Source organism: Alligator sinensis, unplaced genomic scaffold (genome assembly GCF_000455745.1).
Source record: "Alligator sinensis unplaced genomic scaffold, ASM45574v1 scaffold386_1, whole genome shotgun sequence".
Lineage (NCBI taxonomy): Eukaryota > Metazoa > Chordata > Crocodylia > Alligatoridae > Alligator > Alligator sinensis.
In genome coordinates, this window is record NW_005841996.1 from 550178 (window position 1) to 566438 (window position 16261).

A 16261-nucleotide genomic window follows, 5' to 3' on the forward strand; every position below is an offset into this window, starting at 1 on the left:
GGAAGGTCATATTACAGGAGTGAATGTAGCATGCATGACTCCAGATCCATTTGCATGCTGGGAGGATTTTTCCTTCTGGTTTCCCTTTTTAATCTAGTGGTTAGTGGAGGAAAAGTGTTAACTCTTGCATGCTTATTTTATGTTGTAGGCTGGCAGAATTAACTAACGTTTGGTCTTATTGCTACAATTTTAATAGTCATTAGGATTTCTGTGTTGGCTTTTTTTGTTTGTCTTATGATTAAATAAATATACATCAGACCAACTTCATCCCATCACAGTGTCAGTAACTTAATTACCATAGGGATGTATCTGCTCCATTAATTTTTTCAAGATTTCCTATAGTTCAAACAGGAATTAATTCTGAGAAATGCTTTGGCTTTTATTATACAGTAGGTCAGACTAGATGATCACAGTGGTCCCTTCTGACCTTATAATCTGTGAATTTAAAAAATTCATATTCTGAAGGGCCATGCAGATAAGACCCCTATGCTTGAGAATCTTGGTATCTGCTTAATAAATCCCTAAAATACATCAGGTTCAATTCCAGAAGTCTATAGAGAGAATTCATGTTGTCTTGTAGTATTGTTCTAATATATTTTGTTGACAGAAATATATTTGCTAACAGATAGAGCACAACTGAAAATGTTCATCTTTCTATTCCTTTTCAGTCTTGTTCTATATTTATTTATCAGATGTATATGCCATCCTTCCCAACAAAGGCCCTGGGTGGCTTATACAAAAAAATACTAAATAATCTATAAAAGCAGGTAGAATATTAACTAAAATGTAAAACAAAAACTCCCTAAACAATATACCAATTTAACCTTGCTTGCTAAAGTCCTGCCCAAATAAGAATCTCTTTGCCAATGCTAGCTGTTATTTATTCCAGATTCTGTAATATAGTGCCTTTTCATTTTGTTTAGATTTTGGAAGTGAGGTATTTTTCCTTTTACTGTTCTTTTCAGCTATTTATATATATATATATATATATATATATTATAAAAATGAAAAAAACAATTATTAATATACTGTTATAATAGCTAGACTGTTAACAAATATCTCACAGATAGATTTCATCTTAGTTCACATTTACACTCAAACCAGTTCTAGCATGACATTCATTGTATTCTATTTCCTAAAAAAAGTAATAATAAGATGTAATAATATTGACTGCAGCAACAAGGGAGGAATTCCTATAATGCATTTTAAAACATGCTTCTAAAACTATGTATATTTGGATCAGTATACTGCTTCTTTTCCATGGTCTTATTTTATATTTTATGCTATAACTTTGAAAACAAAATAGTAACATTTAAAATATCCAAGCCTAAAGCCACAACAATAAAGACCCTAAAAATGTCTGTTTTATTAGACTGAGAGATGAAAAGGTAATGAATATAAAGTTGGTTCTGGCTGCAGGTTGTATATGGAGCTGTCAGAATGTAAATGAAAGCTGTCATGCTGTCAGTTCTCCTTTTATTTTTAATGAACTATCTTTTCTTTTCAAATTATGTAGATGATAATGTGGATTTTACAGATGGGAATAACACAGACTCCATATATCTAGATCTATATAGGTATAGCTATATAGATCTATACAGATAATATAGATCTGTATAGATATAGATAGATAGAGATATCTATTTATCTATCTATCTATCTATCTGTGTGTGGATGGATGGATGGATGGATGGATAATTTTGGTCTTCATACTTTTTTCCAGTATATAAGTAGTCTGATTAGTAAGCTGTTCATGAAAACGTCATAAAATAAATTGCACTGCATGTACTATTCAAATTTCAAAAGTTCCAAATGCAAGATTAATAATGTTAGTCCTGATATTAATGAAAACAAATAAACAGCTTACAAGTAGTTGATATATCCAGGAAGAAGGTAGATAATTCTACAGATAGAAGCAATCCAAATTTAATTGAATTTGTCCCCAGACTGGCTGTAGGCGATTTTGTCCCCAAACTGATCAATTAGCTGTGCAGTAAAATGTAACCATCTACACGTGTGGCCCTATTAGGTCTCAGTAGACCAGGGGTGGGCAAAATACAACCCACGGGCTGCATCCGCGGAGCCCCTAAAAAATTTAGAAAATTAAATTAGAAAAATTTAGAAAATTAAAATTTATCTGCCCCTGGCTCCTGTCGAAGATGACAAGAGCCAGGGACAGTAGGACCCAGGGGAAGCCCCAGCAGACTCCTGCAGCAGCAGGGCCCGCCCAGCCCTGCCTCCCCAGCTGGAAGCCCCTGCCTAGCAGGGCTTCTGACCTGGGAACCTGGGGTTGTTTGTGGCTGCACCGGCATGGGAAATTCAGGTAAGAAGCGGAGGGGGAGATAGAGTAGGACCCCAGTCCTCAGAGGCGGGCTAGGTCCTCCTGAGCTACACTGTACAACCATGCAGCTGGGAGCCAGCGGGTGGGTGGGCGGCAAAGTGGGGGTGGGGGGAGTGGAAGCAAGTGGTGTGTGGGAGCGCGGGGCCTGTGCCAGTTTCCTGGGGCCAGTGCCGGTGGGGCCCAGAGCAGAGCAGTAGGAGTACAGGGTGTGGGCTGGCAGGGGTCTGTGGAGCCAGGCTGACTCAGCTCCATAGACCCTGTGCATCTGCCATCCTGTTTTGGGCCCCACCGATGCTGGCCCCAGGACACCGGCACGGGCCCCGCACTCCGCGCTGGACGCTGGCTCCCATGTGCCTGCTCACTCCTAATGCCCCCTCCCAGCCCCGTGGTACAGGCAGGGAGCAGCATGCAGCCCCAACCCGACACACCCTGCACTCGCCTGTCTGGGCTGAGCAGCGGCGACGGGGAACGAGCTGGTGCTCAGCTTGAAGGGAAAGCACCCCCCCGGTGTGGGCTGTGCCTCTGCACTGCATCAACACCGCCCCGCGGGGCAGCATTGGCAACAGAGAGCAGGCACAGGCAGCCCCGTGCGGGCTCTGAGCAGCTGCAGCACAGGGCATCAGCCACAGGGAGGGGGAGCAGCTGCTTTCCCCACGTGCTGAGCACCAGTTCATTCCCCAGAAACTGCTGCTCGCTGCAGAGAAAAGCGGCTCCTCCCCACTCGCCACCATGCAGTGTTTGCTGCGGCTGCCCACCTGGAGTTCATACCATGCTAGACTGCGCTGGGGCTGCCTGACCTCTGCCTCTGTGCTGCCCAGTACAGCAGCAGTGGCCATGTGGAGCAGCCATAGGGCAGCACAGAGGTGGCAGTGAAGCAGTCACACCACAGCCTAGCACAGCACAAGCTCCAGGTGGGCAGCTGCAGCAAACACTGTCCGGCAGCGGCGAGTGGGGGGGGGGGGGGGGCGTGCTTTCCTCCACGCCGAGCAGCAGCTTCTGCCCAGCTGGTGCTGCCGGTGGCTCAGCCCTGATGGGCAAGCCCAGAGTTGGTGCGGTGCCCAGGCTAACACCGGTGGCAGGGAATGAGCTGGTGCTCAGTGCAGGGGAAAAGCGGCTTCCCCTCCCTGTGGCCAGTGCCCCATGCTGCAACTGCTTGGAGTCCACGCGGGGCTGCCTGTGCCTGCTCTCTGGTGATGTGGCAGAGAGGCAGGATAGCCCCGCATGAGCTGTGAGCGGCTGCAGCAGGAAGCAGTGGCCTTGGGAAGGTGGGGACACTTTTCCTCCATACTGAGCACCAGTTTGTTCCATGCGGACAAGTACGGGGCATTCGGGGTAGGGGCTGCGCACTGCTCTCGGCCTGTGCTGTGGAGTTGGGGCATGGGGACTGGGAGTGAGTGGGTGTGTGGGAGCCAGCGGCAGCCATGAAGGAGCACAGGGCCTGCGCTGGTGTCCCAGGGCCTACATCGGCAGGGCCCAGAGCAGGGCAGTGGGAGTGCGGGGTCCCGGCCAGCAGGGGCTCTATGGAGCTGGGTCAGCTTCCCCCTCTCCCTGCTGGTGCAGCCCAGCCTGGCTCCAAAGACCCCTGCCAGCCCACACACTGCTCCTACCGCCCTGCTCTGGGCCCTGCCAGCGCTGGCCCCGGGACATTGGTGCAGGCCCCATGCTCCTGCTCACTTCCACTACCCCACTCCTGTCACTTTCCCCACTTTCCTACTTGCCCACTGGCCACTCTGCACTACTTGGCTCCCATACCCACATCCATACCCACACACACATCCAGACATCCCCAAAAAGCCCCATATGCAATCACTTCTGCATATACACCACAAACACACAGAAATCAGGACAAAATTTTTTTTTTTAATTAAATTCAAATATATTATTATGGGTATCAGGGGCGGGACTTCCAGTCCCAAGTTGGTGACTAGGGGGCGGGGGACCTGTCAAGGGGCGGGGCTACCCATGCGGCCCTTGACAACGTGCCAAAAGTCAGTAAGCAGCCCTCCACCTGAAATAATTGCCCGCCCCTGCAGTAGACTAATAAACACTGCCATAGGGTAGTCCTGCTAAACCCAAGTACTACCCTGTGGCAGCATTGTTTCGTGTGCTGCAACTCACAATGATGGGACAGGCTGGGGCACAAGGGTGATTCAGTGCAGGGCTAGCCTGCAGGCAGTCCCCATGCTGAAGCACCTTTTTGCCCCAGCCAGCCTCTCCCCAGAATGGGGAGCCCAGCCTGAGCAGCCCTGGGCTAGTAGGCTGACCACTGGGTCCCCTGGCATCCTGGGCTGCTCGGACCAGGCTCTGCATGGTGCAGTGAATAAGCTCCGGATCAATATGCTCCAGAGGTTTTACTCCCAGGCACATATTCAAACTACTCACCTGGGAGCAAAATACTCCAGGGCAGTAAGCTCCGGGGTTTATTCCAGCGCATTAATCGCACATGTAGACATGACCTGTGATATCAGTTGCAGTAATAGTAATCTGTTTACAAGGAACATGAATTTCTGTGTTAACAAAACAAATTTAAAACTTGATTGGAAACATTAGAAACTGTTAAAAATCACGGCTATTTATTTGTAGAGTTGTAAGATAATACAAGATCCCACACACGGTAGCTACATGAGTATATAGTTGGTGTATGTTAATCCATTCTAAGACATGCAGTTAGTCATGCAGCCTACATTAGCCCAGGGTATGCTCTGATAGGAAGAATGGTAAGAGCCTGTGCATAGTAACTGCATCAGAGTTGTAAGGTATCAAGTCATTCTTAGACAATGGTTTTAGCATGCAGCTTACAATTGCTGGTATGGGGAAAAGTCAAAGGCATTAAAAGTCTTTGTCAGTTAATGGTGTGTGTAGGAGGGGTTCAATCCATCCCCTCTGTCTTGGTTACATGGTATTGAAAATCAGCAAAAAATAAAAAATTATATGAATGAAATCTCAAGGCCAGTTCACAATCACAGTCGAGTTCTATATATGAATGCTCCCATACTACTTTGTTTGACTCACGATTCCTGTCAGTTTGCATTGTCATAATATAATAGTGCCACCAAATGGAAAATTGCAGCATTTCCCATTAAGCTAATGTTATCTCAAAAGAACATAAATAATAGGAATATTTTTAGTTTATAAAGCACTTTTAATATTAAAAAATCTCACAGCATCTTGCTATGAGGAAATGGCTTCACCTACCATTGAACATGACAAATAGGGTGGAATTGGAGCACTTGTTCACTAAAAAAGAACAGCAACATAAGACATGAAATGCAAAAGCAGAATACTTATTCAAAAGATTGAACTCACAAAATTCTCTTTTTGGGTAAAGTCAAGATTAACTTTCCACTGGATGTTTATTTAATCAGGTGACCCAGCAGAGCAATTTAGCACCCTAAATCTTCCCCCACACATTTGCAATTTTAGTAGCAAATTTTACATTTGGATCTCCCATGTATACAGTCTCCTGTAACTGGTAGAGTTGATAAGACTCCAGCCTTCTTAGACTTCAGTCAGGGCTTTGAAGGAAATCAAGAAAGCTGAATGAAACAGAGATGGAGGCCTTCTAAATGCAAATTGATTAAATTAGATAAAAATAGATACTGATAAAGACTTACACTATATATGAATCATAAAGGCAGTTATTAGCTTCTGTCTTCCCATGAACAAGTGGCAACAATAAAGAAAAATTTACAGAGTGTAAAACACAAAGGGCTGATCTCCAGTGTAGGTCAAGAGCACTCTCTGAATTACTCTTTTTGAATAAATTTATGTAGATGTTATGATATAAATCTCACTGACTATTATTGGAGATGTTTACTAATAATGAATTTTCATGTTCTAAATTTGAATATTCATACTACAGGAGAAACAAAGATAAACATGTTTAAGGCACAGAATAGAGCCATATAAATCATGATATTGATTTACAGGATTTTTAAAAAGGTTTTAATAAACTCTGATTAATGTAATATTTTCATTTCCCAGGATTTGATTGATTTTGTTTTCACTGCTGTGACACCAAAAATGCCAATTTTAGAATGCATGTACATCAAGCAAGCGATTGACCTCCTACAGGTAGAGATGATATTAGGTTTTCTATCAGTCATTTTTTTACTTGTGTGTAGATAATGTTCAAAGAGAGTAGTAGTCACACTTTGTGTCTGCTTTACAGGGTTTATTGGCAGACCAAGATGAGAAGCAGCCCAGTCAGGAGCATATAGCTCGCTTGTTTGTTTTTGCTATAATGTGGTCAGTTGGAGCTCTATTGGAACTGGATGACAGAGTGAAAATGGAGCTGTTCTTAAGGAGTCATTCTGCAGTGCTAGAACTTCCAGCTGTGAATGGAGAAGAAACCATGTTTGAATTTGGTATTAGTGATTGTGGTCAGTGGGAACACTGGTCAAAGAGGGTTTGTATGAAATAAAGTACTACTTCTTTCTTATAATTACAGCTAATGCATGTATTTGACAAGAAAAACACATTTTACTAATTAAAGCCTATAACGCAATTTGGGAAATTATGCTTAATAAATTACCGTAAGTCTCTTTTTTGAAGATTTTTTTTTTCCTTTGAAGATATTTTCAGTAGAGATCAGGAACCAACAATGCAATAGTTTTGGGGGGGATAAAACAAAAAAAAGTTATTTTTACTCTAGTGTTTGTTGAGAACTGCCTAATCAAATACGGCCCCCAGAAATCTTTGTAAGGAGAAATGGGGGCGTGACAATACTCTACTAGTTTTGTACTGATGGGAAAGCAGGGTCAACCTTATCAAATAGATAATATACATGTGATTTTGTGATCACGAACAGTGCTCTTCTGATCCATATAAAATTTCTAATTAACTGTATGCATTATTTCTATTTCAGGTACTGGAATATATATACCCTAGCGATTCAGTGCCAGAATACACTTCCATTCTGGTTCCAAACGTTGATAATATTCGAACGGATTTTCTAATGGACACTATTATGAAGCAAGGAAAAGCTGTTCTGCTAATTGGGGAGCAGGGAACAGCGAAAACAGTTATGATTAAGGTACATGGATGGACACTGTTCCCACTGAGACATTTTACCCAACATATACATACAAATTGTAGTTTCTAAGTATCTACTGTGGTACCTCCTAACATTTTGCTCACCATGATGTATTAGGTATTAAGGAAGTCACCTTCCCTAGGCTCTCTTTTCTGATTTTTCATGAGAAGTCAGATTTGAGAACTTGCTAACAGTGCCTATGATTAGAGGATTTCCTGTTCCCCTAACCCTTTTGACCCCTCTTCATAAAATTTGTTCATCTGCATTGCAAAGACTTTCTTCAAAGCCAAAGGAAAATAGAGATAATAGAGATATTATCCTCATTAGGAGAGGAGTAAAGCACACTAGGGGTGCATCTGCACAAGATGTTTACTGCACAGTCAACTAATTAGCTGCACAGTAAATATTGTGCATCTACACATATGCCCCTATTAGAGTGGAGTAAACTAATTAACTCTGCAGCAGGATCAAACTTGTAAATACAAGTACAGGAAACCCTCGCTATTTGCGAATCTGCTGTTCACGGATTCAAATATTCGTGATGCGCCATGCCAACTGGGTGGGTCAGAGCGAGCACTGTTGCAGCTCCCTCTGGTGCTGCACTGAGCTCCTGCCTCTGCGTAAGCAGGCACAGAGTGCTGTGTTGGGCGGGGGAGGGCACAGCCGGGGAGAGCAGAGCAGAGAGCAGAGCCGGGCAGGCAGAGTGGGAGGGCAGAGCCGGGCAGGTGAAAAGCAAACGCCATGGACGGGGAGGGAGGCAGTGGCAGCATCTTCTCCCCTGGAAGCAGCTGCGGTTGGTCCCCAGGTGCTGCAGGAGAGCCCCACACTTCCAGCTTCTTGCGGGGTCTGACAGGGAGCCCCATCAGTATTTGCGGATTTCACCATTTGTGGGGATCTCCAGAAAGGATCCCCTGTGAATGGCAAGGGTCTCCCATACTATCCTGCTGTGGAGTTCTTTACTCCACAGCAGCTTGCATGTAGACACTGCCCCAGCTGGCTGGGGCATGAGGGTGCTTCAGTGCAGGGGCTGCCTGCTGGCTAGCCCTACACTGGAGCACCCTTGTGTCCCAGCCAGCCTCTCCACAGCACGTTAAGCTGGTGGGGAGCAGCCGCAGCCTGGCAGACTGACCCTTGGGACCCCCTGCCACCTAGGGTTGTTCCAACCCGGCTCAACATGCTGTGGTCCTGGGCCCACATTCAAATGGTGCAGACAGGAGCAATAAGTTCCAGAGTTTATTGCTTTGCATTAGTTGCATGTGTAGACACTCACACTCCTTAGGATTGTAGCAAAGCACATAAGAAGGGTAGTAAAGCACTAGAACAGGTGGTGGCAACTAGAAAGATGGTGGGATCCCCATCCTTGGAAGTTTTTAAGACCTGGCTAGACAAAGCCTTGGCTGGGACGATCTAGTTGGGGATGATCCTGCTTTAAGCAACGGGTTGGACTAGATCTGAGGTCCCTTCCAACCCTAATTTTCTATGATTCTATGCTTCTATGATAAAGAACTTTTTTGAGACAGTTTTCCAAGACCAAGTGTAATATTAATTATATGCCCTCATCATTCCCACGTAGGAAATGGCATTTTGTTCTTTTCTTTATAAGGGCTACTATAAAAGGGTTTGTCCCCCCACTTTTAAAATGCCCCCAATTTGTCTTATTGTACACGTGCAACATTTGATCATTAACTACATAGGAAGCCAAAGTCAAAACAAAAAAAACCTAAGTCCCAAATGAAACTAGTCAGCAGCTTCAGTTTCTCTAGTTTCTATCTGACCAAAACCTAAAAGAAGACCTTTAAAAAAAAGTCTGCATCTATTCTGCTTTTCCTGGAATATGTATATTAAACCCATCTTGCAGTGCACTATACTGATGCTAAGAGCAATGAATGCTCTTTTCTTAGCAGAACTGTTTGTGCCTCCTGCGTGCTAGTGTAACATCAACTTCTGTTCCTGGCACTATCTGGGGAAGCTATTTTAGCAACATGAAAGGGTGTGGTATAGTTAGTGGTCCTAATATTTTACATACTGGAATTTAGCCAGACACCAGTAATTCCCCGCCTTCTATTGCCACTCCTGTCTCTAAAAATACTTAGACGTTATTCCCAGGAGTGAGTTACCCTGTATCTAAACAGAAAAGAATATTGCTCTCACAGAGGGAGGCATAATTTTAAAAAGTACTAACACCATTCTTTCTCATTTAGTAATTAAGCAAACTATCTCTCCAAATGTGCGATCTTTTTCTCCTCCTCCTCTAAAGTATTATTCCACTTATGACCTGGACTGTACACAAAAGAACTTCTTCTGGTCAGGAATTTCTAATTCCATCTAACTGCTGTCATTCATTCAAACAGCAACAACGTAATCCCAATTTTTAAAAATGGAAAATTTCCGATGTTAATTTGAGAGCTTGGGAAAGTTACAAGTGTGTAAAAATATACTAACAGGTTTAAAATGAAGATTGTTTTATGACCTTTACTACAGCAATTGCTACTGGCAGTATTACTGTGCTAAGAGTAAAAAAACTAATTTACACAGATGTAACATTGGTGTGACAGCGTGGGGGACAGTGCCCTGGATATTGAAAGTCTATATATTTTAATATTATAAAAAGATATTGATTTTTTTTAAAAATTCAAGTTGAAGGCTCTTAATGTTGTTTTAAATATCTGTTGATATTATAAACTGAAGCCACTGACAGATGATCAGTTAAAGGCACAATGGAATCTGATCCACAATTCCAACACAATCCACAATACCACTTCTGCATAGCAGGAAGTGTGATTGTGGGACTGGGAATCATTTCCCAATTGCACCCAATTTCCAGTGCAGGGGAAGCCTGAGATCATGATCCCAGGCTGAACAGGCAAGTAGAAAGCCAGGTGCCTGGTGCTCCCAGCCTCAGGAATGGTCTGGAGCCTTAAAGGTGTACCAGTCAGCTGACTAGCGCTCCCAGCCTTGCAAGCACACTGGAGCAAAGGATACCAATGTGATACCACAGCTGGGAGCTCTGATCAGCTGATCGATGTTAGTCACTTGTTCAGTTTAAGGCACAATGGGAACCAACCAGAACCTTATTACAAATATTTTGTGTAGTAACTTTGTGGCTTATTCCGTGATTAATTACTTGAACACGTGGTCAGGTTACCACTTAAGACACAGTTAAACTGATTGGTCACATCTTAAGTGTAATGTCTGCCAGGGACAAGATTCTTACAAGTTGCTAAGTGGTTGGTGACTTCTAACTGTGGGTGTGTTGTGTCTGATTTTACACACAAACTGAACAGCAGCATCTCTCATTGACTGTATGTGACCATGTGTGCGTACTGCTAAAGCAGCCACTCTCCCTATTTTCCAAGATTGTCTCAAGTATTGTGGCTGCGGATTTCCCAAAAGTGAAGGTCAGCAGCAGCGCTGTTTAGCTAGCCTACAGTGTCTTGCTGCAGTGCCTATTGTCTCGGACGGCCACAGCCGACTCGAGTTGCGTTAGAAATTGGTCGTACGTTAGGGCGGGCTGGTGAATGGAGAGGCAGACACAGCTTATTGGTTGCAAAAAACTTTACTCACGCCGCTTGCAATCACGACGCAGGTAGTCCGGTCGTCTGAACAACCACACGAGTTGTTCCAGCTGGCGGGGCCCAAGCCAGTTAATCCGTCCGCAATTCGAAGCCGGCGGGGAAAGGGGTACGTCTGGGATTGCGCTCAGCGACGGGAAGAAAGATCGATAGGTGATCAGTCTATCGATCGGCAGCCGCAAGTCAGATAACTTCAGAGGCACTCTGCAGCGTGCTCAAAGCTCTTCGACTTGGGCGGAAGTCGCACGGAATTTTAAACAGCCAGCGAGCCAATTACTAGCCGCCACGTGTGAATAATTTAGCACTGGCCAATAGCGGGGCACAAATTTACATTCGAATGGCGGGAACTCTTTGCACCGTGCATTTCTGTGCTGCAAAGAAGAAATGCATCCTGCAAAGGAAACTGCAAATTGGCGGGAACTCTCTCCTATACGCGGGTTCTTAATTGCAGCAGAACACTCTGCCGTGCAAAGGAGCTCTCATGTGGCCAGGAAATTCCATAGTGCCGAGGCACAAAAATCACTGGGTTGTGACACCTATAATAACTGTAGCCATAAGGGGTGCAAACCACTTTTGGCACAGAGGTCTGTAGAGCATCGGGAAGTGGGTTCTAGATTTCAATCCCTGGAAATTGGTTGCTTATGAATTGTACTTACAAATTGCATTAAGAATATTTATCTTTACAGGGTTATACCAGCAAATATAATCCTGAAGTTCATCTGACCAAGTGTTTAAACTTTTCTTCTGCAACTTTACCAAGTATGTTCCAAAGAAGTATAGAAAGTTACATAGATAAAAGAATGGGAACCACCTATGGTCCTCCATCTGGGAAGAAAATGACTGTTTTTATTGATGACATCAACATGCCTGTGATTAATGAATGGGGTGATCAGGTAAAAAAATGTTAGCAACTGAATTTTCAGTGGAAACTAATGTGAAAGCCTGTTTCTCGAATCAGGGATTGCATTTGTAAAACTATACATGTGTTTTCAGGAGAACTGAAAAATTGTACTTGTTAAAGCATGTCTTTGTAACATACATTAGCTATGGTAATACAGGAGCTTGCTCTCTCAAATTTCTTATGCTTAGCAGCAATGATGGGAGTACTGATCTAGATAAGACACCATAGGCAACTAGTGTCCTAAGTACTGTGTCCTATGGACCAGTTTGGACAGTGTTTAGCAATATAATACTTGAAGCACTGGCACATCTGGAGCATTGTTGGGTGCCTGTACACGTGCAGGGAGGCTGCTCCAACGCACTGTAATTATAGGATGTCAGAGCAGACGAGGTTAATCGAGTCTGCTGGAGCATGCTGATTAGAGCACTCCAGCCAGCCTCCGCATCTCATGTATCAATATCCCTGTGCTTCAAAATGGCAACAGGGGTGATTTAACTAAAGCATATTTGCCGCCATTCTGAAGTGCAGGGATGCTGATACATTAGACACTGCAGGCACTTTAATTAGAGTGGCTCTTGGAGCCGCTCTTTTTAAAGCACCCCAACTTGGAGCACATGTAAAAAAAAACCCTTGATACTAAGGCTCCCACCATTGGGGAAACCTTAGAAAAAACATCATAGCATAGGCACACCTATGAAGACCTGCTAGGTAAATATCCACAAGCCACTTTTTTTTTCTAATTAATTGGAAATTTTCAGAACAAAATGGTCAGAATAAACATCAAGCTATCTGGTAACAACATGAAAGACTTCTAGACTGTCAGTCTCAGTTATAATCTGCATTTGTAGCAGTTATAACCAACTGTGCTTAAGGCACTGATATGTCAAGCAAGAATTGCTGTTTTCTACTAACATAACTATGCTTATCTAGACAACTTAAGAAAAGAAGCAGGAGAATTTGGGGAGCATACTAACCATCTTTCCTTCCTAATTTATCCAGACCTTAAAAAAAAGTTATCATTAACTGAAATCCCAGACTGGTTAGACAGTTGATCCAAAGTGCTTAGATATTCATGTGAATGTTAAAAATTAATTAATTAAATAAAGTAATGTAATTAATAAATATTTTATGCGCCTGCCCTCTTTGAAAGCCTGGCTTTAATTTCTAGTATTTATCCCTTGGATAAGTAGATACCATACTTACCATTAAACTAATCACTCCTACTCATGCATTTAAGACCCGTACAAAGCTGGTCTCTTTCATTCCTTTTCATTCCTGATCATCATGTCATTAAACATGGTCCAGGCTCAGCACTCAGTGCAAAGCTGATTCTGAGCCCATCTCCTTCTCATGTATTCGTTGGCATCTGACCATGCTTAATTTCAAATGCTAAGTTTTCCTAAACTGCCCTACATCCTTTCACTTTGTGGAATGCTAATTGTTTGTCCAAAACTTGCCCATGACTAAAATACAAGCAGTGGTTCTCAATTGGGGTTACTGTGGCATCCCAGGGTTCTGCAAGAATCTGCCAGGATGCCAGGCTGCCAACACAGCCACAGGCTGAAATTGTCCTATATGCCTCTGTTTTCAGGAGGCACATCAGAATGAAACTGAGAAGCAGCTGCAGCAGAAGGGCATACCTGTCTGCATAATGCTGCATAATGTTTGCTGCATAATGCAGAGTTGAACCAGAAGGAACTGCAGGTAGGTGCACATTTCTGCTGCAGCCGCTTCTCATTTTGAATCCTAGGTACCTCCTGAAAGCAGAGGTGCACAGGACAGTTCCAGCTGCCCTACATGCCTCTGTTTCTGTGAGATACTGTGCTGGGTTGGACTGGGAAGGTCTGTGGCAAGAGCACACACTCCTGCCATAGCTGCTTCCCAGCCTGGCTCTGCAGAAGGCACACAACGCAGTTCCACCTGGTAGTATGGTGAATATAATATAATTATATATTCAATTAATTATTAATTAATAGTATAATTATAAAGCACATTGATTATATTCATTATAAATAATGTATTTCTAATATTCATAATACAGTTATATTAGATTTTTAAATAGAGTGCCACTAAATTTTTTAAAGTTTTGGAAGGGTGCCTTGAGTCTAAAAAGGTTGGGAACCACTGGCCTAGAAGGACATTAGGTACTAGTTAACAAGAAGTCTTTTTCACTTTATGCACCTAACTGGCACATCTGCAGCCATGTAACTACAGGTTTTGACTTTTACACACAGTTTCACATTCAATTTCACCCTGTGGCAAAAGGATCTCCCTGAACACGTACCTACAGGCTATAAAATGCAACAGTCTAGAGGCAGAACCAAAAGCACGCTGGTATGCAGCTGGAAAACTGACATTTAGGTGCATAGAGGGAAATAGAATTCACTCCTTTCCTTTTTTGTTTTCTTGTAGTAGCATAAGGAGTAGTTGGCGACTGGGACACCAGCCCTGGGTTCCCACTTAGACGAGGTACAAGAATGGCTATACCTCTGCTCTTTCAGATATATTGTGAAAAGCACTACTCACTGCACAATACTGTGTTTTTTTGTTTTTCACCCTATCTTTTATTACATTGGATATATGTATTCAGACAAACTGTAAAAACTTAATTAAATAATATCTGAAATTCCTGTTTCTGTTTTGGCTAATAGATCACCAATGAAATTGTAAGGCAATTGATGGAGCAAAAAGGTTTCTACAATTTAGAAAAGCCAGGAGAATTCACTAATATAGTTGATATCCAGTTTGTAGCTGCCATGATTCACCCTGGAGGAGGTCGGAATGATATTCCACAGCGCCTGAAACGCCAGTTTACTGTTTATAACTGCACATTGCCCTCCAATGCGTCTATTGACAAAATATTTCGAACGGTAGCTGAAGGCTATTTCTGTGTACACAGAGGTTTCCCTGAAGGGATATGTAAACTAGCATCAGCATTAGTACCTACAACTCGAAAAGTCTGGCAAGCAACTAAAATAAAGGTAAAAGATATGACTATTTTTAACAAGTCTATTCCTGTGACCTGAAATACAAAGACGAATTAGGCCTTTTTGTTATAGTAGAATATGTGTATAATTTCCACTGTGTTGTTAATCAGAATCCTATGACTGCATTATCTATTGAAAAATGTGTTGTAACAATGATTTTCCTGGAGTGATGGTAGGGATAGTATTTAATATTTATATTGTGGTAGCACATGGAAAACACCCCAGTGCAGCTCCTTGGCATGAGGCACTACAAACACATAGGATAAACTTAAATCCCTTCTCTGCCTCTGCATAGCTGGGTATTTTTAGCTTGGAGAAAAGGAGGTTAGGGGGGGACATGATAGCAGTTTTCAAATATTTGAAAGACTGCCGTAAAGAAGAGGGAGAACAACTGTTCTCTCCTACCACAGAGGGCAGGACATGAAGTAATGGGTTTAAGTTGCAACAGAGTAGTTTCCAAACAAACTTCCTTACTGCCAAGACAATAAAAAAAGAGGCTGCCCATGGAAATTATGGGATCTCCTTCACTAGATACGTTCAAGAGGAGGCTGGATAAGTAGTGGACAGGGGTGGTTTAGGAACAGCGTTCCTGCATTCATATAGGGAGTTGGACCAGATGACCCCTGATGTTACTTCCAACCCTGTGATACAATGACTCTGTGGCAAGGGACAGACATTACACATAAACTGGTTTAAGTGATCAGAAACTGGTTTAAACCTGTCACAGAACAGATGTTCAGTCCACATAAACCAGTTTCAAAATGGCTGAAACTGGTGATAAACGTAGTTGAAATGTAGTATATCAGACTTAGCTGATTTGGGTCAAACCAGTTTATGCAATGTCTATCCCAGAACCCATGCTGGTTTAAGTTAAAGCAGACTGCTTACCCCACCCCTCCCTGCTGAGCAGGGATTCTGCCGTCCCCTCTGCCTTACACAGACACCTCTCAGCATTAGCTAGCAGACAACATGCTGGCTATGGTCCATGCTGTGACAGATGGGACAAAGGCAGAATCAACAGATAGCGGGTAATGTCACTGTGTTGTTTTCTTAATGGGGTGATAAACACTAAGTTAGGGATGATTTACACTGTGTTATCAATTCCCTGCTGGGCTGGTCAGAAGAGGGGGATCCCTCCCTAATCGGAGCATCCTGCCCGGGCCTGGCAATGCCCCCCTTAGTACAGCATTGTGAAAGGAAAGGGAAGACTGCTCTCACGCTGCCTGGCTTCTAGCCTGAGCCACTACAGGCATGTGCATACATTTCTGGGATGTCTGTGTAGTTACAAATTGATTCAGCCTTGCCAGGTTAGACTAACCTGCAAAGATTGAATCAGTTCAGGCTCAGGCTTTTTGAATATCTGTCCATAGTCCATATGACCATGAGCAGAGGTGGTTAGTCATGTTAGTCTGAATTCAGGCAAAA

At 43.2% G+C, this 16261-nt stretch overlaps 1 protein-coding gene across 1 annotated transcript in view; it reads left to right on the forward strand.

Annotated features, from left to right (window-relative positions):
* Positions 1–16261, forward strand: part of LOC102384022 (dynein heavy chain 5, axonemal-like) — a 303673-nt gene that overhangs the window by 172693 nt on the left and 114719 nt on the right. The window contains exons 48-52 of the mRNA XM_025201485.1: positions 6326–6415; positions 6513–6749; positions 7209–7376; positions 11635–11841; positions 14501–14830. Coding sequence (XP_025057270.1) covers positions 6326–6415; positions 6513–6749; positions 7209–7376; positions 11635–11841; positions 14501–14830 — 1032 coding nt within the window. The remainder of the gene's footprint in view (positions 1–6325; positions 6416–6512; positions 6750–7208; positions 7377–11634; positions 11842–14500; positions 14831–16261) is intronic.